At 56.9% G+C, this 23,155-nt stretch overlaps 1 protein-coding gene across 1 annotated transcript; it reads right to left on the bottom strand.

The window, feature by feature from the left end:
* Positions 1-4,866: 4,866 nt before the first annotated feature.
* Positions 4,867-5,565, bottom strand: DNAJB8 (DnaJ heat shock protein family (Hsp40) member B8). The gene has a single exon (XM_062200092.1). It carries the CDS (start codon positions 5,563-5,565, stop codon positions 4,867-4,869), a length of 699 nt encoding a protein of 232 aa, XP_062056076.1.
* Positions 5,566-23,155: the final 17,590 nt, after the last annotated feature.

Here is a 23,155-nt window from a genome sequence, read left to right as displayed (position 1 = left end):
GCTTGGGTCCCAGCCTTTCTCAAGTCTGGGTCTCTCCCTGCTCCCCACCCTCCAGCCCACTCCCAGACCCTTATCTGGGTCCACCCCGCACAACTGCTGGGAGCCCGTCCCCATGACAACGGGGCAGATGGCGGCTGCGATTAGATGCTCTCCCTCCCGCCCCGCTCAATCCGTCTTTGAAATTAAATCAGCTGCGATAACATCGACTGGCCAGAGGGAGGGAGAGTGGAGGGAGGCCCTGCCCCACCCACCCCAGGCACCCCTCTCCCCGTGCAGGGGGAGAGGACCAGGGGACAGAGCCATCTCCCAGGGCGGCAGGGTGACCTTGGCAGGGTCTAGCTCCCCCGAGCCTCAGTTTCCCCATCTGTAAAATGGGGACAAACAAAAATGCCCCTTTCTTGGAGTTGGTGGGAGCCTTAGGGTGGAGCATACAGGCCACGCCCCTCACTGAGGCCTGACACCATTAGGTTGAGGACCTGTAGCTGCCCACCCAAGTCCTCGCAGAATCCTGGCACAGCAGTCTCCCCCAGCAGGAGAGTCGGCACAGGTGCCAGACCTCGCCCCCACCGGCCCTGTAAATCCCACAGCTGAGGCTCATCCCCCCCTGGCCATGGCAACTTGGCTTGTGTCGTTGAATCTGCCTGCCTGCAGGACTCACTCAGGTTTCTTGTCTATCCCCTCCCACGGACTTGGGTCCCTTCAGTCAGGGCCCTCGAAGGATGAGGGCAGCCAGCAACAGAGGCTGGAGGAGGCATCCACTGCCCAGGTCTGAGGCAGGCCCCAGTGAGAGGCAAAGTGAGCCTGGATCAGAGGGAAGTGGGGAAGAGGTCAGTACCAAGGTCCTGGGGCAGGAACATGCTGGGTGTATGCGCAGGACAGTAGGAGGCTGGGGGTGTCCCCTGTGCACCTCTGTGCACCCTGGATTTCACCGAGTGAGGTTGTCACACAGATCCCTCTGGCTGCTGGGATGATATAGGGGGCAGAGGGAAGGAAGGAGGCTGGTACGAGCTACAGGTGAGCGCTGACAGGGACGTGCACCCGGGAGGCAGCAGTGGGTGGGCAGCTACATTCTGCAGATGGAGCCTCACCAAGAACATGACACAGAGCAGAGGCCTTGGGGCTGAACTGAACAGGCAGGAGGAGTAGGCAGCATGGGGGAGGGAAGGACAGGTGAAGGATCCTGGGAGCCAGCACTTGGCCTTCCTCACAGTGTGCAGCCCTAGCTGCGCGCTCCCGAGCAAGCCCCTCCACTCTCGGGCCTCGGTCTCTCCACCTGTGAAATGGGGCTAAGTGTGGACTTGGGAGTCAGCTAGAGACATGTTTTGGGCTCAGCTGGGCTGCTGGCTGCCACAGGAGTTGGAGCAAGGGGTGGCATGGGAGGGAGAGGACAGCCGCTCCACGTGTGAGGCTCGGCTGGAAGGAGGGAGCATGGGCAGACGGTGGCCCCAGCCCCGGGGACCCCAGGGCCTCGCAAGCACCCAGATTGCCACCGTGTGCCCAGCCCACAGCGTGTGGCCGCCTGGGCTGCAGGCTTGTAATTCAATTTGCCCAGCAGCTGCCCGTGCTAAGCAGGCCCACTTGACGCAGCCACGGCTGGCCAGTAATTGGTGAAATTAGCAGGTCGGCAGGGACAGAGGTCAGGTGGTTAATGCTGTAGTGGGGACTTTGATGAAGTTAGTCCCAGGGCAGGACTGGGAGCTGGGGACTCCCTTACCCCCGGGTAACATGGTTAGGGGCCTCCAGCTGCTGGCTGTCCCAGGGAGCCCGAGCTCAGGCCGAGCCGTGCGATGCAGCTGCAGCAGCCAGATCACCTGCTGTGCCCTCTTGGCCTGGACCAAGCCCCAGAGGGGCCCCCGCAAGCCCCTTGGCTTCCTGGAAGAGGCCTCAGTGGGTTCCTCTTGGAGGAGAGCACCCTGCCCCCCTCTCAGGAGGGACCCGCCCACCCCACACCCACAGGTGCCCCTTGTCCCGGCCGAGCTCCTGGAAACCACACCAGTTCTTTCTGGCTCCTTCCTGTGTTCAGCCAGGTCCTACCCTGCCCTCTAGGTCCGCAGCCTCCTAGGGGCTAGAGAAACTCCAGGAGTTCTCTGAGCATGCCCATGGTCGTTGCTGTCCCCTGGCACGGTGTCTTCCTACTCCCTTCTTGTCACATCACTTGTCAGACACCCGCTGGAGGCCAGGCGCTGGGCTGGGAATTGGGAGGCAGAAGTGAGCAGAATTGAATCCAGTCCTGGTCACTGACACCTTCCCTGGCCACGCCAATGCATCCCTCTCCCAGCCTGGGAGCGAGACCCTGTTACCCACCAACCTTGAACCCTGAAACCTCCTTTTCTGGCTCCTGCTCCAGCCCCTGAGGAAGATGTCAGCAGTGCCTGGGCCTTTATGCGCTCAAGCACACAGGTGCACCTGCCTTCCTCTTCCTCCTCCTCCTCCTCCTCATCATCATCATTTTCAAAGCGGGTCCTTTGGAATTCACTTCTGGGATGAAAGTCTGGGTCAGCCAGGTGACAGATGTGTGACCCTCCCCTCTCTCCATCTCACTCTCCTTTTGTATACCCTGGGGCTGAGGACCTTTCTCTGGGAGTCATGGGTGCTCTGCGGACAGCGTCTGTCCACTTACAGGCCTCCCTGTTGTTCCTGCCTTTGGGTCTTTGCACCTGCTCTTCCCTCTCCCCAGAATGCTCTTCCCGAGACAGCTTTATGGTGTAAGGTCTCACTGTCATTCCAGTTCCCAAGAGGTGCCACCTCAGAAGGGCCACCGTGGCAGGCGCTGCGGCTCACTAGGCTAATCCTCAGCCTGTGGCGCCAGTACCCCGCGTTCTAGTCCCGGTTGGGGCGCCGGTTCTGTCCTGGCTGCTCCTCTTGCAGTCCAGCTCTCTGCTGTGGCCCAGGAAGGCAGTGGAGGATGGCCCAAGTGCTTGGGCCCTGCACCCTCGTGAGAGACCAGGAGGAAGCACCTGGCTCCTGGCTTCAGATCGGTGCAGTGCGCCGGCCACAGCATCCATTTGGGGGGTGAACCAACGGAAGGAAGACCTTTCTCTCTGTCTAACTCTGCCTGTCAAAGAAAAAAAAGAAGAAAGGCCACCCGAATCAAGGTCCTACCCCTCCCCCCAGGCCGCCCTCCTGGGCACAGTGCCCACCTGCATTCTCCCCGGCGCTCGGTGCCCCCAGGGCCCATGCCCTGCACGCCTGTTCTTCACCCGGCTCTTGGGGAGAGTTTTGGCTCCACATCTGCCCAGCGCCTGCAGCTGCACCTGGTACCCGTGGGCGCTCCACCAGTCCTGCCTGACTTACAAAGAAGTGAGAGTGCTTGATAACACCTGTCAACTTGAGGTTGATTCAAAATAGCACTTTACTTCAAAAATGCAGATTTCAGGGCTGGCTCTGTGGCACAGCAGGTTAAGCCGCTGGTGATGACACCACCATCCCGTATCAGTCCCAGCCACTCCACTTCTGATCCAGCTATCTGCTAATGTGCCTGGTAAGGCAGCAGATGTCTCAAGTACTTGGGCCGTAGGATGGAGTTCATGACTCCTGGCTTCAGCCAGGCCCAGCCCCAGCCATTGAGGCCATTTGGAAAGTGAACCAGCAGGTGGAATATAGATTGCTCGCTTGCTCGATCTCTTTCTCTCTCTCTCTTTCTGTCCCTCCCTCCTCCTACCCTCTGCCCACCCACCCCACCCCACCCCACCTCCCATCACCATGCCTTTCAAATAAGTAAATCCTTTTTTTTTAAAAAAAAAAAAATACACATTTCTGGGGCTGATGCTGTGGCATAGCAGGTAAAGCCGCTGCCTGCCATGCTGGCATCCCATATGAGCACCGGTTCAAGACCTGGATGCTCCACTTCCTATCCAGCTCTCTGCTCTGGCCTGGGAAAGCAGTAGAAGATGGCCCAAGTACTTGGGCCCCTGCTCCCACATGGAAGAGCTTGGAAGAAGCTCCTGGCTCCTGGCTTTGGATTAGCCCAGCTCCAGCCATTGAGGTCACTTGGGGAGTGAACCAGTGGTTGGAAAACTCTCTCTCTCTCTCTCTGTAACTCTGCCTTTGCAATACATAAATAAATCTTTTTTAAAAATTACACAGTTCTGAAAGAATAGCCCTTAGTGGGCCTCAGGTCCCCAGGACGGGTGGCCCTCCTTCTGTGGCACTGTCACACTCCTGTGACAGGGAGCTCACTCCCCTTGCCTCTGACTTGTACATCTGCTCCATTCTATTGGGACCTGCTTCCTGTGGTCTCCCTCCCACAGCCTGTGGGTCCCAGTCCTGAAGACGGACAAAATGAATTCATTAGGAGAATGGCATATGCAAAGGCCCTGAGGCTGCCAGGCTTTTGGTGCAGTAGAAGAACAGAAGTGAGCCAGTGTGGTGGAGCTCAGAGGAGGAGGAGGAGGTCAGGGGCCAGGCCCCCACGGCCTCAGGGTGAGGCCGGGTGTGAATTCTTTATGTGCAGAGCAGAGGGAGCTATGAGAGGTTTAACGCAAGGCAGGTGGTGGGATGTGCCTTGGAATTGGCTTGGCTGCCACGTGAGGAATGCCAGGGGTGGGGGGGACTTGAGGGTTGGAGCAGGAAGGCCCAAGGGAATGGCAGGGGCCAGCACTAGAGAGAGATGGTGGGAGTGGGACACGGGGCTGGACTTGAAGTAGACTGGGACAGGGTGACTGTCACACTATCAGCCAGGATGGGAGGACGCACGAGATTACAAGGCCCCCTGCAGCCCCAGTGTGCGTCCACCACGCCCCATGCCAGCCCACCCCCCACACAGCCAGCCGAGGGGTGCGGTGAACACACTGGGCACTTTATTGGCCATGAGCCTGTGTGTGGGCCTGGGGCGGCGCTGGCGGCGGGTGGGTGGGCGGCCAGCGCTCACTTGCCGTCTACACGCTTGAGCTGCTCCTTGCCGTTGACCGTGACCGACCTGAGCTGCCCGTCCTCCTCCACCTCCACACGCTCCCGCCCGTTCTCCACAATGCGCTTCGTGGTGACCTTGTGGCCGTTGATCATCTCCGTGGACGACATGACCGACTTGAAGCCCGAGCTGCCGGAGCCGGAGCCCCCGAAGGAGGTGGACGAGAAGGTGGTGCGGCTGCCCCCACCGCGACCCAGGGCGTCGAAGGACGAGAAGGCCTCCATGAAGGCGGGGAACTCGCCGAAGCCAGCCGAGAAGGCGCCGCGCAGGCCATGGCCGCGGCCGCCGCGCTCGCTGCCGAACGGGTTGTCCCAGAAGTCAAAGGAGAAGGGGTCCAGGCCACCGAAAAACTCACGGAAGATGTCCTCGGGGTTGCGGAAGGTGTAGCCCGTGTCGAAGGGGCTGCTGTAGGGGGTGCTGGCACCGCCGCCGGCCCGCCAGCTGTCGCAGCCCGCGCGGTCATACACAGAGCGCTTCTTGGAGTCGGACAGCACCTCGTAGGCCTCGGACACCTGCTTGAACTTCTTCTCGGCCTCCTCCTTGTTGTCGGGGTTCTTGTCCGGGTGCCAGCGCAAGGCCAGCTTGCGGTAGGCCTTCTTGATGTCCTCGGGAGAGGCGCTTGCCTGCACGCCCAGCACCTCGTAGTAGTTGGCCATGCCCAGGGGCTGTGCCAGGAGCCGGAGCCAGCGGTCTAGACGGTGAAATGGGCCCCGCCCCGGGGGTCGGGGTGGACACGGCTGGTGGGGGTCCCTGCAGCAGCTGCCTTTACCTTTTCATAGTACCCACTGTCAGGGACAGGTGGGGCCTCCGCTGAGAGGGGTGGGGGAGGGGAGGGACTCTGCCGCTGTGGGGCCAGGCCAGGTGGGCCCCCTTCCAGGGCTGGGGCCAAGGCCCTTTATGACATCAGCTCCCGGGCGTGGCCCATCCCCATCCCCCAGCTCCAGAGCAGGCCAAGCCTGGCAAACTGGCCGGCCCAGGCCGAAGAGGGAAACTGCGGGAGTGGGCCTGGAACTGTGGAGCTGGGTCACTTGGGGGTGACTGGCCAGGCTCCTGGGAGCCGAGGCACAGAGGCAGGGTCAGCCGTGGGGTCCGAGCCCAGGCTGGCGACAGAGGTCAATGGCCGTGGTCAGAGCTGGGAGCGAGGGCTTCCTGGAATGTGTCCACATAGCTCAATGGCTGGAGTGCCAGCGTGAGGAGCCCCCAGGTAGTAGGGGAGTAGGTAGGGGCACCCTGTTATCTTATCACATTACAAAGATGAGCTATTCAAAGCCGGGGGTGTGTTTGTCAACATCTGGGCCAGTGCCAAGCACACAGTGGCAATCAGTGAGTATTTGTTGAATGAAGGAGGCTCCGAGACATGGCTGTACCGTGCCCAGGGGTACACATCAAGTCAGGAAGGAAAGGGAGAGTCGAACCTGGAGCTGATGGAGACGGTAGCCTTGAAGGCTGGTAAGACAAAGAGGTGCTGATGGGAAGCTTGCATGTGCGAATGTCATGGGTTCCACAGTGACCGTCACCTACGAGACAGGTCCCCACCCTGGTCCCCAGAACTTCTAGTGTGATCCGGTTCAGAAGAGTCTTTGCTTGCAATTAAATGAAGGCTTTGGAGATGAGGTTACTGGGTCAGCCCTCAGTCCCATGCCCAGTGTCCCTGGGAGAAACTCAGAGGAGAGCAGGAGGCAGAGAGTGGAGGGGTGCAGCTGCCCGGGAGCCTGCAGCCATCGGAACCCAGGAGACACGAGGAAGGGCTCTCTGTCTCGTGCGGCCCTGTGCAAGCCCTACTTTTGGACTGCAGGCCTCCAGAACTGTGAGATGCTTTTCTGTTCTTTCTAGCTATCTGTGTTTGGTATTTCGATACAGCGGCCCCAGAAAACCAGTGAGGCGCGTGAGGTAACCCCATGTTCGCAGGCATTTGTATTTCTTTAATTCTCGCTCCTACTGAAATGGCTGTTAACAGTACTGACTTGCGTCTGTTTCTACCTTCACCTCACGCCCTCAGTTAAGACGGAAGCGTGCTAAACCTCTAGTCACCAGGCCAGTGCAGAACCCGCACCCTCGGGTCACAGCGGCTTAACTGAGACAGCTTCCTCCTCCCCCCTCCTTCCTCCCTCCCTGCTTCCTCCTCCCCCCTCCTTCCTCCCTCCCTGTTTCCTCCCTGCTTTCCTTCCTCCTTCCCCTTCTTCCCCCTCCTTTTTTTTTTTAAGGTTTATTTATTTATTTGAATTACAGAGAAGGAGAGATACACGGAGAGAGAGATCTTCCATCAGCTAGTTTACCCCCCAAATGGCTGCAGCAGACGGAGCTGGGCCAAGGCAAAGCCAGGAACCAAGAGTGTCATCCAGGTCTCTCACGTGGGTGGCAGGGGTTAAGCACTTGGGCCATCCTCTGCTGCTTTCCCAGGCACATTAACAGTGTACTGGATCAGACGTGGAGCAGCCAAGACTCGAACCGGCGCCCACCTGGGATGCCAGCACCACAGGCGGCAGCTTAACCTGCTATACCACAATGCCAGCCCCTCTGCTTGCTTTTTCTAGTCTCTCTGTGGCTCAGTCTCTCTGTTTTCTTCCAGTGCTCATAGGTGCCGTGTTCCAGGCACACTGCAGGGCAAAGCATGTTCTAATGAGTCCCAAATGCCAGGAGGGATGGTAACAAGGTCTGGAGACGCTTGGCAAAAACCCAGGCTCAAGTGATGAACGATGAACTGTTGTCACTGCCTGTGTGTCTCACCCTGCACCTTCCACGTTCTCAGCCATCCACGTGTGCTCGTGCATGGTGCTGGCAGAGGGACAGCGGAATAACGATGCTGGGCAGAGCCGCGGATTGAAGCCTTATGGTGTTTCTGTCGCTGTAGCAGAAAACTGTTTCAGGGCCAGAGTTGTAGCATAGCGGGTTGTCTTCACCTGCAGTGCCGGCATCCCACATGGGCACCGGGTCGTGTCCCGGCTGCTTCACTTCTTCTTTTTTTTTTTTTTTGACAGGCAGAGTTAGAGAAAGAGAGAGAGAGAAAGGTCTTCCTTTTTCCATTGGTTCACCCCCCAAGTGGCCGCTATGGCTGGCGCGTTGCAGCTGGCACGCTGTGCCAATCTGAAGCCAGTAGCCAGGTGCCTCCTCCCGGTCTCCCATGCGGGTGCAGGGCCCAAGTACTGGGGCCATCCTCCACTGCCTTCCTGGGCCATAGCAGAGAGCTGGACTGGAAGAGGGGCAGCCAGGACAGAATCCGGCGCCCCAACCGGGACTAGAACCTGGGGTGCCGGCGCCGCAGGCGGAGGATTAGCCTAGTGAGCCATGGCGCCAGCTGCTTCACTTCTGATCCAGCTCCTTGCTTATGTGCCTGGGAGAGCAGCAGAAGATGGCTCAAGAGCTTGGGGCCCTGCACCCATGCAGCAGACCCGGATGGAATTCCAAGCTCCTGGCTCAGCGTGGCCCAGCCCTGGCCTTTGGAGTCATTTAGGGGAGTGAACTAGCAGATTTTAAATCTTCTCTCTCTCTCTCCCTCCCTCTCCCTCCCTCCCCGCTCCCTCCTACCCCATCTGAAACTCTGCCTTTCAAACATATAAGTAAATCTTGAAAAAAGACAACTTGTTCTCCTTCACAGGCATGTCCATTAGAGGAGCTACAGAAAGATGCTCAACTCACACAGCTCTGCATGATGATGGTAGAGGGGGCCTGGTGACGGCTAAGGCGTCACCACAGCAGTAGAGGTGTGAAGGCGGTGGTGACAGTGGCACTGATAATGGTGATGGTGATACCAGCGGTGACAGTGGGGGTAGTTGCCATGGAGATGGTGATTGGCAGAAGGATGCTGGCCATGGTAGAGGGGCTGCTGACAGGGTGCAGGAATGGTGGGGAGGTGACAGGGGTGGCGACCCGGGTGCTGCTGGTGACAGTAATGAAGGTGGTGGAAATGTAGACGTTGTAGTTAAAACCTGTTCTCCACATCTCTGTGCCTCCCAACCTTAAGCCCTTGCCCCCTCTACTCACCAGCACCCAAGGGTGAGCTGCTGGATCTCCCCTGCTCAGGTCTCCTTATTCTGGGTCCCAGGCTACAGGGGAAGCTCTGAGGCCCTAAGACCCCCATTCTCATGGCAGAGCAGGTGCACGTGAGGGCTGCTGGGACTTTGGGATGCCTCCTATAGCCTCTGTCAAGGCCAGGGTTCTTGGGAGGGGAAAGACAATCCTTCTGGAAAGTTCTGTGTGGTGTTCTTACTGCGTAAGAGTTAGAGATTCTACCACATATGGCAGGTGATGCTGCTGGGGTGTCCAGGTGGGAGTAATGAGGGTCCTGGCAGAAGCAGATGGTGCCGACCGTGGTTGTGGTAGTGGTGGGGTGGGCGGCTGATCGTGTGTGAATGGAGGAGGATTGTGAGCATGATTGGGGGAGGATGCTGAGTGGCCGTGGGCAAGAACACGTGGCTGGAAGGAATGGAGGTGACGATGCGGATTTTCTGTTAGCTCTGCAGTCTCCTTGCTGCTTGGAGAACTCTGGACGGTTTTCCAGAATCCATTTGCCTGGCTCCAGGTTAGGACCTGCCATTGTATGAGACTTGGAAAGCGAAGAGGGAGGTTTGCTTCAGCTGCAGGCTGAGTCCTCAGGGGCAGCTCCCAGAATGCCACGGGGTTTCTGCCTCCTTCCCAGTAAGCTCTGGAGAGCACTGGCTTTGGGGCTGCAGGCAGAGCCCGTCAACAGCTCCTTGCTTCCTGGCCTTTCATCTCCCACATCATCCAGTGGCCGTGCAGGCTCGTGTTAAGTGTCCACCTGCGTGTGACCCAGGCAGCAAGCGTATACTCATGGTGGCGACAGTGGTCAGATGCACAGGTGGTCTGAGACAGGCATCGTAACAATGGCATTGGTGCTGGTGCCACGTGACGTTGGACGTGTCAGGGTGGTGATGGCCATGGTGGTAGGGGTTTAGTTAGAGCTCTGCTGGATCTGATTGAGGTCCACAGAGCAGTAGCAGTGGGTGGTGCTGGGACTGTGGTGGTAACAGTGACCCAGGTTGGATTGGAGATGGTGAATGGTTGTGATGGTGATGCTGGTGGTGTGATGATGATGGCATGGCAGTGACATGACCCTGGCTGGCGTGGAGATGGTCCTGGTGATGACAGTGGTAATGTAGTGAGAACGGAGTGGTGGCAGTGGTGGAGGAAGAAAGGATGAAGGGTGTTTATGGCGCTGGTGACAATGGTGTTGCGAAGGGTGAAGTCTAAGTTGCTGTGATGATGTCCTCAGGATGGGGGTGTGGGTTGTTACAGTGACTTTACGACACAAGGAGCCTAGGGCAACAAGGTGTGCAAAAATCCTGTGTCCGTCCCCCCGGCCCCCGCCCCGATCCAGGCTCCCATTGCCGCCTTGCTGGAGACACTGGTAGAATTTTTCTGGCTTTGCTGCTTCCTGAGCACCTTGGGGAGCTCCTTCCCCTGCACTGACCCTGGTTCCTGTGCTCAGCCTGAGCCACCCACAGCCCCTGGAGTGGAACTATAGGAGTCAGCTGCGTTGGAGACACAGCCAGAGACCCCCTCACTCCCCCCGAAGTCAAGGGCTGTCCCAGGGCTCAGAGAAGAGACTCCCGAGTAGGACATCATGTGGAGGCAGGGCATAGCTCCTCCCTGTCGAGGGTACTCTGAGGGTGGAGACCCCAGGGGGAGGCGGTAAACTCCCCATAAAGGAAGGTGTGGAACTTGGAACTGGGCAGCCACTTGGTGGCAGCATGCAGAGGTGAGGTCCCCTTCTATGAAGGGTTCAGACCCACGGGCCTATGGGAGCAGGGGGAATAGGTATGAGCCTCACCCCAGGCCTTGAACCCTCACCTCTCACTGGCTGTGGGGTTGCTCACCCCTCTGAGCCCCTCTGTCTTCACTCACCTGTAGGGTGGCGAAACCTTTGCCTCCGGGAACTTCCTCCTGGCTGGGGAGCCAGCCCAGCCTCCCTGGCCTCTGGCCTCTGATGTCCCCTGTCTCTCATCTCAGGCTCGCCCTAGAGACGCCTGAGTCATGACCTGAGAAGAGAAAGGAGACCAGGTGATCACACGTGATCACAGGTGGAATTTGACCCAGTGCGCGGGAGGCCCAGAGAGGGCAGAGCACCCCCAAGGTCACACAGCAGTCCCAGGCAGGCCTCCCAGGGCGGCTGATGGAGGCTGATTAGTATTCTGAACAGCCAGAGGCCCCTCTCTGTCTCTGTAATTAATGGAGTGGCTTTTTAAAAGGATTCTAATCAGCCCAGATCCTATCTGCTTATCACTAGCGGTCCTAATTAGATGATCTGGGCAGTCACTCGGCTAATTCCCTCCAGCCCCCTGCAGCCCTGTCCGGCCTGGGGCAGCCACCCCACCCCCCAGGCCACCCTGCCCGGCCAGATGGACAGTTCTGGACTTGCTCTTCCCCTCAGGGCCATGGTGCTCTAACTGCATTAGCTGCAGGATGGATGGGTGACAGCCATGGATGGATGGGCCACTGGATGGACAGAGTGACAGGTGAGTGAAGGGGCTGAAGGTGGACAGCTCTGAGGGTGAGTGGGCGGATGGACAGACAGGCAGATGAGCAGATTACACAGCGGTTAAGGGATCATCCCATCCATTCAGACATCCCGAGGGCCCAGGTTCAAATCCCGGCTCTGCCACTTCTGAGCTGTGTGTTCTTGGAGAAGTCACTTGTCCTTGCCGTGCCTCAGTTTCCTCATGTCATCTGCAAAATGAGGGTAATGATTGACCTGCCTCACAGGCTCGACGTGCAGACAGCTTAGAACAGAGAAAGAGCTGTGTGGACAGACAGACAATAGGGCAGACTGACGAGTGAGTGGCAGGTATAGTAGAAGGGTAGGTGGCCAAGCAGGATGCTCCACTTACAGGGAACGCAGGTGGCAACTGGACGGTGGGAGGGACTGACTGCTCAGTGCCAGACAGGGAGGGGTGGGCAGCAGGGGCAGCCTCTCGCCTTCTCCAGAGGTGACGGGATGACGTCACTCAGTCCCCACACACACATGGTGCCGACCTTTGGGGACACGTCAGGCCCAAGCTTCCCAGCCAGGGGTGATGGGTCCCGCCTGGGCCCCGGATCCTTTCCCAAGAGCCCCCGCCCAGCTGCACCCTGACGGTGGAGGCCCATGGGGTGGCTCAGACCTGCCTGTGCATAGGCATCATCTTTGGGGGCCTCTGGCCTGCTAGGGGCTACCTGCTCCTCCAGCGTCCTAGCCCCTCTGCCTGGAGCAGCCCTGACCAAGGCTGCTGTGATCCTGGGTTCTGACATGCTGCTGAGCCTCGAGAAGGAAGCAACCCCTACAGCCTCCCCACACACCTGGGGAGCTCTGTAGCTTCTGAGGTGGGGGGTTTCCTGGGTCCTTCTGGGAGGAGTCTAGAGTAAACAAACCTGAAGTGTCTTCCAGAGCCAAGGCCTGCTTGCATGTGCACGTGTCCACAGCAGAGATATCCATCCAGTCTCCCATCTACATATCCACATCCATCCATCCACTCCTCCATCCATCCATCCCTCCATTCTCCATCCACCTGCTAACTCACCCCTCCATTATCTATCTTGCATCCATCTACTCATCCATCCTGCCACTCACCCATCCATCCATCCATCCACTCATCTGTCCGTCTACTATCCACCCTGCTATTTGTCCATCCACCCACCCATCTACTAACCCATCTATCCCTCCACTCGTCCATCCAGGTGCTCGTCCATCCTGCCTTCCACCCATCCACCCACCTGCCCACTAAGCCATCCATCCATCTACACACCCATCCACCCATCCACCCCACATGTGTTCTGAGCTCCTGTGCAGGCACGTGCTGTCTTCCAGGAGCTGGAGTCTCTTGCGTTAGGGAACACAAGGGAGCAGGAGAGAGCTTTGCCCTAGTGGAGCTGACCTCTGGTTGGGGAGACACAAGCATTTAACGTAAGGTCAGGCAGTGATGGGTGCCATGAAGAAAAGCAAAGCAGAAGGAGGGCTCCGAGTGTGCTGCGACCTGTCCAGATGTGGTGCCTCACGCATGCTCGGTCCTTAACCCTTGCATGTGCATGCCTGTACACATGATCACAGTGCCTGCAGCTCTGATGTGTCTGGGGAATGGGATGCAGCATCTCCAAAGGGGTGGCTCCGGGCAGCCCCCACCGAAGAGCTCTGTTGGCTCCATGCCCCTTGCAACCCTGGCTTCCCCATGGACCTCTGCGGCCTGCTCATCTGGCTCAGCTGGGAAGGGTCATGGGTGGCTCCTCTACAACTGGCTGTTTAAGTTTGTCTACTTGTTTGTGTCTTTTATTTGGAAGGCAGAGAGACAGACCTGCCATCTGCTTGTTTACTCTGCAAATGCCTACAACAGCCTGTGCTAGGCCAGGCTGTAGCTGGATACCTGGATCTCCATCTGAGCAGCAGGGGCCCAAGCGCATGAGCCATCGTCTGCTGCCTCCCCGAATGCTGCAGCTGACAATTTAGATTCAATGTTCCTTGTGCTAGTTGGGGTTGTGGCTGGGAACACAGCTGCATTTAGCAGTGTCACCCTTACCACCCAACACAGGGTGCTCCCAACCCCAGGCTGTGGGAGATGGAGCCCCTACACAAACACACATACTCGCAGCATGCATGTATACACACACAGTGGGAGGAGAGAGGCCACCCAGGGCCCTTTCACCCCTGTTGGGGGTGTGGGAAGGCATTTGGAGGGGGAGGTCCCAGCAGGACTTGCCTCATGGACTCGGACATCGGCTGTCCTTCCCAAATGAGGTGGCTGGCTCCAGGCACCGAGCATTGCAAAGTGAGAATATGTTCCTCAGGAGACCGTCAGTGTGCACTCTGATTTCAGAGCACACCGCTCGGGATGCAGGATGAGTTCATCTTTCTAAACCCATGGTTCTCCCCAGGATTCATCCTCCGTCCCCACAGGAGATGTGGCAATGATTGAGGACACTCCTGTTGTGGCCTAATGGGAGGGGGGGATTGCTACCAGCACCCCGGGGACACGGTCCAGCATCCTGGAGCACACAGAACTACCCCGCCCCAAATGTCAACAGCGCTGAAGCTGAGAGCTAAATCCCTGGACCAGCATCATGCCACCCTGACTTTGGATGTGCCAACGGCCTGGGTGTGTTCAGTGTGAACTCAACACGTCCAGGTGACCTGCGTGGGTATGTACCTCTTGGGAAACTGGAGCCACTCAGAGGGAGAGCCAGGGCAGACTGTGTGGAGAGAGAGCTGCTGTGTAGCCTGCTTGGCTGCAGGGCACAGATGCCAGGCCTAAGAGTGTGGGTCATCCTGGGGCAGGGAATCCTGGGAAATATTTGAAGCCAAGGGAGGATGGAGTCAGTTGCATATTGTAGAAAGATCCTTCAACAGTGATCCCCTTACTCACAGAGTTGGTGACAGTACAAAAGTTGGACATGGCCGGAGTCTGGAAGGAAGTGGGAACATGGGATTCCCATGCCCTGATGGTAAGAACAGAAATTGGAGCACCGAGTTTGCACAGTTCTCAGGCCTTGCCTTGCAGATGTCAGGGTGTGACGATCTTATCTCAGTAATTCCACTTCCAGGCTTCTTTGCTGCAGAGGCTCTGTTGCTTGTGGGCACAGGGACAAGAACTGTTGCCCCCTGAGGTGTCCATCTTGGAGAGCATGAGCTAACGCGTCGTGTGGTCTTCACACAGTGGGTCATTGCTGTGCAGGGGAAAGTGAATGCGCCGGACAGTCTGAATACAGGTGAAAAGTGGGGAGCAGAAAGGGCCGCCAGAAGCATCCACCATCAGGATGCTACCGTAGGCCCCCTCATGCAAGGTCTTGGTGGTGGTGGTGTCAGCTCCCTGCCACCATCAACCACAGGCCACAAACACTAAATGGAAAATTCCCAAGATAAACAGTCAGTCAGCTTTGTTCTGAGCAACGTGATAACATCTCGTGCTGTCCTTCTCCCTCGGCCCAGGATATGACTCAACCTCCCTGTGGCATGTCCACGCCGGCCGAGTATGCACTACCCGCCCGGCAGTCACTCGGTGGCCCTCGGCTGTAGACTGGCTGCCGCCGTGTGCAAGTGCTTCTGTCCAAGTAACCCTTTTTGGTTTCACCATGACCCCAAAGCACTGCTGCTGGCCGTTTTGACACAGGATGAGCTGTAACTGCCTTGTTTTATGATTACTTACATTCATCCCACACTGTGCTCATCAGTAGATTGAACTTTAGCATCCCGTGCAGGATGGAAGCAGAGTGTGTGGAGGGCTCGGTGATAGGTGTGGCTTCGGGTGCGCACTGTGGGTGTTGGAACGGATGCCTGGGCAGGGGGGAAGAGGACTACTGTAAAGTGTAAAACACCACAGAATAAGAATAGCGTGGTTGGTGCTTTTCCGTGGCAAAAGTGCAACATTTGCTGGAATGCGGGGGTCCTGGCTACCTCTGGGGTGGGTGGGGCTGGGGACGTGGACGATGTCTGTGATGTTTCTTTCTTAAAGCTGCCTCCATTCCCCCCTGCCCCCGACCCTGGAAGGCGGGTGGGAGCGGTGACTTCCACACAACGGACAGAACGTGCACATGCAGAGGTGACGGCGCCATCCGTGGTTGCCGAGCATCACTTAGGATGCAGCTGGGAGGGCCAGGGTGCCCAGGCCCCTGCAGCTGTGAGAGAGGGGCAGAGTCTGCTGGGAACCTGGGAGAACTCGGAAGCCGGCCCATGCCCAGTGCAGCCTCATATGAGAGGGCCAGCCCTCGTCCACTCCCGGACCATGGGCAACAGCACCGTGCTCGTAGTATTATTATATTAGCTGTGCTTTGGCGTATCTGAGACATTTCATAATTGAATTTTTAGGATTATTTATTTATTTGAAAGAGCTGCAGAGAGAGGGAGAGACAGAGAGGTCTTCCATCTCCTGGTTCACCCCCCAAACGCTCCAAGCACTTGGGCCATCTTCCGCTGCTTTCCCAGGGCACATTAGCGGGAGTTGTGTTAGGAAGTAGAGCAGCAGGGACACAAATCGGCACTCACATGGAATGCCAGTGCTGCAGGAGTGAATCAGCAGATAGAAGATCTGTTTCTCTCTCGCTCTCACTCTCGCTCTAGCTCTGCCTTTCAAATAATTTTTAAAAAAAGAAAGAAAGAAAGGAGAAAGATCGCTCCAGTGGTCTCACCGGAAGGAAGAGGAGACAGGCAGCAGACCTGGGGGGCTGGGAGACAGGAGAGAGGTGGGGCTTCACTGGCTGCTGGGCAGGTGTGTGTGGAAAAGCCCCCCATCCCTAATGTCTGAGCAGAGGGAGGGGCCAGCATGCTAGGGAAGCCTGGACCACAGCCTCACAGCCCCACCCCCAAGCAGCAGGGCCTCGCCTGGCAGGGGAGGGCAGGGAAAAGGCACACAGACTACATTTTCCCAGGGCCCCCAGGGGAGCACTGTGCTGGGCGGTGGGTGGGGCCTGGGGAGGACAGATGGGTGGAGGACTGGAGCAGCTGCCCAGGGCCTACCCTCTCCCCTCCCCAGCCCGCGTGTGTGGTGGAAATCCTGTCCCAGCCCCGCCAGTCCCTGAGACCCCTCACATCCTTGCCCCTACCAGTCCCGTCTTCCCAGCCGTGTGAGAGGGATGACCTGTGAGGCCTTACCTGAGTTGGGGGCAGGAAGGGAGGAAGATGCTACAGCCACCACACACATACCAGGAGCATGCCACTGGCACCGGCCCAGGCCCTGGCAGCATGTGGTTCTTGGGGAAATGGAGCACAGAAAGCGAGGGCAGTTTGCCCAGCTCCCCCCTCACCCTGGTCTTCGAGGCATGGAGAAGGGCTTGGGAGCCCAGGCTGAGCAGTGGGGCTGCCCAGGATGAGCCATGAGTGGGAGATAAAATGGCATGAGAAAGGGTCTCCTTGCTGGGTGGTTTCCCCAAGGAGCCTCCGCGTCCCCCCAGTGTCTTCACAATTCTGCAAGGTGTGGTCTTGTTTTGCCTGCGGGAGCCCCGGGTGAGCTAAGCCCCTTGGTCTCTGCTGCATAGCAAGGGAGAGGCAGGTGTGTCTTCCCCCAGCCAGGCCTTGGCGCTGAGTGGCATTGGTGTTAGGGAGCGGGAGGCCCTGAGGGCACAGGGCAGGGGAACTCAGATAAGGCTCCTCCAGTTCCTTGATTGAGGTTTTGAAGGATGATGAGAACTTCTCCAGGGGAGAGGGACCTGCCGAGAACAAGGCATGGGACAGAAAACTGGTTATTGTTAATGCTATTATGATTATTATTATTTTAACTACACAAGTGGCAAAATCTCATCAAAATAATAGACTGAGGTCACCCAGGGAAGAGCGCCTGTCCTGGCTCCTGCATACCACACTTCTCAGAAGGGGCAGCTGCTGTGGATCAATTTCCAATGGTCCCAGGCACGTGTCCATGGCTGCACAAAGCCAGAGCCATGCTTTACATGTTGTTCTGCAACCCTCCCCCCCACACCCAGTGCTTATCCTGTGCTTACATGAGAGATCCCCCAGGAGGGCTGGCCGGGCCACCGAGCGTTTGCAGTCGGGCTCACTTTGGTCAGCCGGTGGTATGAACCAGGTCTGCTTGTGCACTAAGTGGGGCTTGCCTGTCTGACATTGGTGAGGCCGAACCCCGCTCTGAATGTCTACTGGCTGTTCAGGTCCAGGCAAAAGCCAAGAGAAGCCCTAGAATTCCATGTGGGTCTCCTACCTGGGTACAGGGTCTCGAGCACTCGGGCCATCTTCCACTGCTTTCCCAGGAAGCTGGATCAGAAGTGGAGCAACTGGGATTTATACTGGTGCTCATGTGGGATGGCGGCATCGCACGCGGCTGCTCAGCCTACTCTGCCACAGTGCCCACCCCATTTGATGTATCATTTTGCAGATTTTTCTCCTTTTGAAGGTGGGTTTTTTTAATTATTTATATTAAAAGTAGATTTTTGCATTCTGAAATGGTGCATAATTTGCAAAACTGTCTCTCGTTCTGCTATGAAATTATTCTGGAATATTAATTTTAATCATTAAGGTTATTAGACCGCATTGCAAAACCTTGGGAAAATGGGAGAAAGAAGAAGGAAAAAATCATCTTTCACATAGATGCCGCTGTTTGGTAATACTTGGTGAAAATTCTTTCCACTCAAGTGTCGTAATTACTGCCATAATTACTGCTGTTTAGGTAGATGGCATAAAGCACATTCTTGTTGTTGCACAATCACCGCCATCGGTCTTCAGGATCTTTCCACCTTCCCAAACTGCAACTCTGTCCCCACGCAGCTGTCACTCACCGCCCACCCTGGCATCCCCTGTGCTGCTTGCTTTCCCTGTGGCTCTGATGCTCTAGGGACCTCTTCCCAGTGGGCTCAGACAGCGTCCGTCCTTGAGTGTCTGCTTTATTTCACTTCGCGCCGTGCCCTCAGGGGTCTTCTGTGCTGCAGTGTGGATCAGAATGTTCTCCTTCCTAAGACAGAGGAATATTCCAGTGTAAGGATGGACCCCATCTTGTTTATGCACTCATCTGTCAGTGGACTTTGAGGGGCTTCACCTCTTTGTCTTACATAGATGTATTTGAAAAGCAGAATGAGAGAGAAAGAAAGGATCCTTCATCTGCTGGTTCACTCTTCAGATGGGCCCAGTGGTAGGGACTGGGCTGGGCTGAAGCCAGGAGCTGGGAAATCCATCATGTCTACCACATAGATGGCAGGAATCCAAGTACTTGGGCCATATTCTGCCTCCTGCCTAGGCACATTAGATTAGCAGGGAGCGGGATTGGAATCAGAGCAGCTGAAAATCAAACTGGCACTCTGATATGGGCTGCCAGCCTCCCAGGTGACGGCTTAACCCGCAGCACCACAGCTGCAGCCCCTGTCTCCGCCTTTTGACTGGCGAATCATGCTGCTGTGAACATGCGTGGGCCAACATCTCTGTGAGTCCCTGTCTTCACTTCTTTTGGATATTTACTCTGCCCTTCCCCCTTTCTGAGGTAGTACGCCATCTCTTGGTTTTGTAAATCATGTCCTAAAAATCTGTGCCAAGAGCTTCTTGCAAAAGGTGCTTGGATGGAAACCTAACACTGAAGTCCTGGAACGGGGGTTATGAGCTCAGAGCTGATTGCAGAAGCACTGTCCCAGGCGAGCCTGCCACCCAGCCTGGAGCACAAGCAGGCTCTTCTGGTTTGTTCAGCAGCTCCTCTGCATCTGGGAAACTCTTGGTTCCTAGAGAGGCTGATGGAGCCTAGTGGGGTACAGTGAGTCGCTCTCACCATTTGGGGGGTGGCCCAGCTGGGTAGGTTGCAGTGCTTGGTGTGAAGACTGCATCTGTCTCAGGCCTACAACAGACATGTGTGGAGTTGTCAGGACTCAAACTCAGTGTCCCCAGGACCCAAGCAGACACGGGGACAGGGACGGGGGTCAGGTGAAGGGGAGGAAGCAGGACTTCGGGAAGAAGCAGTCTCCTTGCATCTGAGTAGAGAGATTCAGAAATGGCCTAGACTTCTGCCTATTCAGGGGAGAGTCCCTAATTTAAAATCACTTGTGACCCATTCTTTTTTTTTTTTTTTGCAAAACACCACACAGCCCCGACAGAACTTGTGCCTTGGTGGGCTAGGTCTCTGGAGGAGATGATCCCAGCGGGATGCTGACCAGCTGGTCGCTGCGGCCTTGATTGATTCGGGAAAGCTCCTTTATCATCCATTATCTTGTAAAGAATAGAGTCTGGCCCATTGATCTGCTTATTCTTATGGCAGAACCACAAGGTTTGAACGATTGTGATAACAGAATCCTGTTTAGTATTGGAAACCATCACACATACACATACACTTCACTTTCCTAATTTTCTGACTTAATTCTGCTAGTCTCATGTGTGAGTTTTTACAGATAAAGTTGGAACCGTTCTATCATTTTGCCTAAACACCACACACACACACACACACACACCAGCGCTTTGCAGGGATACCTTTGATCTTGAAACTCATTTCGGGCTGGCCTACCTTGGACTACCTCTACCTTGGTTGCTCTATTTCCTGTGGTTCAGGTGAGCGCTGCTGGCAGGCCTGTGTGGCGGCCGGCATTCCTCATTCCTTTGGACATTTTTCCCCTGGGGCGCGGCCTGTTTCTGCAGCCCTGGGAGACCAGGAAGACTGTTCCTTTCTCTCTCTCTGTCTCTCTGTCTCTCTCTGTCTCTCTCTGTCTGTCTCTCAGTTACCGGCAGGCAGAAGGCACTGGGCTGGACCCTAAGAGTTACAAAGGCAACTTGGTTTCTTCCTACGGAGAATGGAAGAAGCCAGGCCTGGAAGAGGCCCAGCAAGAGGAAGGGAGGAAGGGCTGTGGACCCAAGCCGAGTTGTGGGCCGGCCAGCCCCACCTGGGTGCAAACAGATGGAACAAAGGCTGACCCCACCCCGGCCACCCTGGCGCCAGGCCCCACGGAATCATAAAGGCCGCCATCGCCCTGCTAAAGGCAGTCAGTCGCTCACACTACCTGCCCCATGTGTCTGGCCTCGCTGCGCATTTTGTGGCCACAGAATCAAAATTGGCTGCCCTACACAGTGGACAGTGGGAGGCGCTGTGGGGAGCTCATGGGTTTACAGAGCAGGGAACAGCAGCCCTCTGAGCCTGGGCTCTGTGGTTCCAAAGTAACCAGGACTTGAACCTGAGCCCTTACCCTGCGCCCCACTCCACACCTCCCCCTGCCTCTCCGAGCTCTGGCCAATGCCTCCTGGTCAGAAACGGCTCCTGCCTACCAGAATTTGTCACCAGAGCAAGAGTCTCGGTGGATGTCATTCTCACCCCACACTCTGGGAACAAACAGGGCCCATGGACAGACACTTGTGGGATACAAAGAGGAATCTCTGCACCTCCCACAAGCCAGTGAGGGACACAGGGGACAGAAGAGGGACAACACACAGTCCCTGCATTCTTGGAGCTGCCTCCACAGGGAGAAGGAGCCCACCCATCTGCTCCTGCCGGGTACCCACCACTGGGCCTGGCCTTCGGTGCTCTCAAAACACTGATTGACAGGGGAAGGGACATAAGCCAGGGGGAACAAGAAAGAAGGTGGGCTCCTCGGATGCTCATCCCGAGCTCTGGGCTCTGGATTCTTCCCTCTAGGCCCTGAGCTGAGTTCTAAGCTCTGGATTTGGTGTTCTAGGCTCTGGGGCCTACAGCCTCATTCTCCATGTCCTTGGTGTTAAGCTATGGTTTTCTGGGTACCAGCCTCCAGGTTGTAGATTTGGGGTTCCACGTTCAGGGCCCCAGGTTCTAGACTCCGTGTTCTGAGATCTGGATGCTAGGTTGAGGCTCTGGCTCTGTCTCCAAGTTCTGGGTTCTGAGCTCCAAGCTCCAGGCTCTGTATTTAAGTGCCGGCCTCTGTGCTTTTCATCTGGGGCGCTGGGCTAGAGAGTGCTGGGACACAGAGCTGTGGTGCCTGGTTTTAGCTTCTAGGCTGCAAGATTCTAGACTTCAACCCCGGGCTCCAGGTTCTGGCTCTGAGCAATGGGCTTTGGGTCAAATAGCAGGGTTTCCAGGAGGCCAGGAATGCTGCCTCGCTGAATGCGTCAAACGTAAGCTCCTCAAAGGCAGGAATTCCTGTTGTCTTTGGAGTGCTCGTGTCCGGGAGCTGTGCTGCAAGCACGTACCTGTGCACACTTGAATCCGTGATCACCTAGGCACAAAGCCTGCAGCTGTGTCCGTCCCTGCCCTCACGGTGGCTACAGCTGGCAGGAAGACGCGAGGCCTGGTTACTCTGCAGCTGGATGTGAGGAAGAGGAGCTGCTGAGAGGGCCTGGGGGTCCAGGGCCACTGCACCGTCTGCTCTGGGTACCCAGTCTACAGGGAGGGAAGTGGGCAGGGGAGTGGAGAGACACAGGGCACGGGTGTCCATGGTGAGTCCCAGAGCCGCCCATGCCACTCCATCCTGACGGCTGGGACAAGCTGGTGGCCTCCCCAGCTCTGTGACCCTGCTTACACCAGCAGTCTGTAGCAGGATTAAGCCAAAATCTCCTGGACCAAAGACATCGGTGATCAGCCAGGGAACCTGGCAATCAGGAACGGCCGGAGGAGTCAGCCAGAGATGCTGTCATTCAGACGGAGCATTGACCTGAGAGGGGCGTGCCACGCGCTAATGACCGGAGGCAGTGCTCAGAGGCCTGGTGGCCAGAACTAGCACCTGGGGACATGAGAGACAGAGGATGTGAGGCATCAGAGCAGTAGTGATGACAGCGTGGGGTGCACTGGTCCTTGATGCCCAAGCATGCAGGAGACACTGGTGATCCGACTCGGCGCCTTCAGACGCGGCTCCAGGGAGTGTGGTGAGGGCAGCTGTGTGTGACCGCAGCACCGATGACCCGAGAATTTAGTGATCAGAGACACTGGTGCTGATGATCCCAGACGCCAGGGAACTTGGTACCCAGTCACCGGAGACCAACCACGCTGATGGAAAGTTCCATGGCGAGAGAGGATTCTATAATCAGGGCCATTGTCAATAGGAGATATTGGTCATGTGACATGGACATGGCTACAGAAACATTGGTGAGGGGAAATAGTGTGATTGGAGCGGCTGGAGATCACAGCTCACAATCCATCATGAACACTAACCCATGACTTGGGTAACACAGATGACCTCGCACATGCGTGACAGGGTGCATGGTGACCAACACACAGGTGTCAGAAACATCGATGAGAAAAGATATTCGTGATCAGATGTGGTGTGGCAACTACTGGGAGCCGCTGGTGACCAGACACATCGCTGATGAGAAGCATGGATGAAACACTGGTAGATAACTGTTGGTGATCAGAGAGCTCTGGTGGTCGTGTGTGTCTTGACCAGGAACGGCAGTCATGGTGGCTGTCTCTGATGACCACCATCATCGACCCCAGATGACAGCAGTCAGTGGCATCAGTGAACAGACACCAGTAATCATGTTGGCCAATGAGCAGGAATCAGAAACCAGAACTGAGAGGAGGTGAATGGGGGCCGGGGGTGGAGTCAGGCCTTGTTGGGCTCTGCAAGAGCCTCCCCACTCCCCACAGGAACTTTGTTGAGCCATGAGGAGAAGGCCCAAAGGCTGGAGACTCCTCCCTCCACCTCCACAGTGGGCACCCAGCAACACGGACCTCTGTGAGGTGACAAGGAGGAGACCCGCAGGGAAGCAGTTCAGAGGAGGGGTACCAGGACATCCATGTGAAATCCAACCTTCAAACCCAGGCCAAACAGGGCCCCACCCCATACTCTAGAAGCCCCTCCCTTCCACCCCACGACAGGCAGCAGGAGCAGCACCACACAGCTCGCAGATCCACACCCGGGACCCAGCAGCCCCGGGAGCTCCCAAGACAT

This window comes from Lepus europaeus, chromosome 9 (assembly GCF_033115175.1).
Source record: "Lepus europaeus isolate LE1 chromosome 9, mLepTim1.pri, whole genome shotgun sequence".
In the NCBI taxonomy this organism is placed as follows: domain Eukaryota; kingdom Metazoa; phylum Chordata; class Mammalia; order Lagomorpha; family Leporidae; genus Lepus; species Lepus europaeus.
The sequence above is the reverse complement of the archived record's forward strand: the minus strand, read 5'-3'. Positions and strand labels throughout refer to the sequence as shown.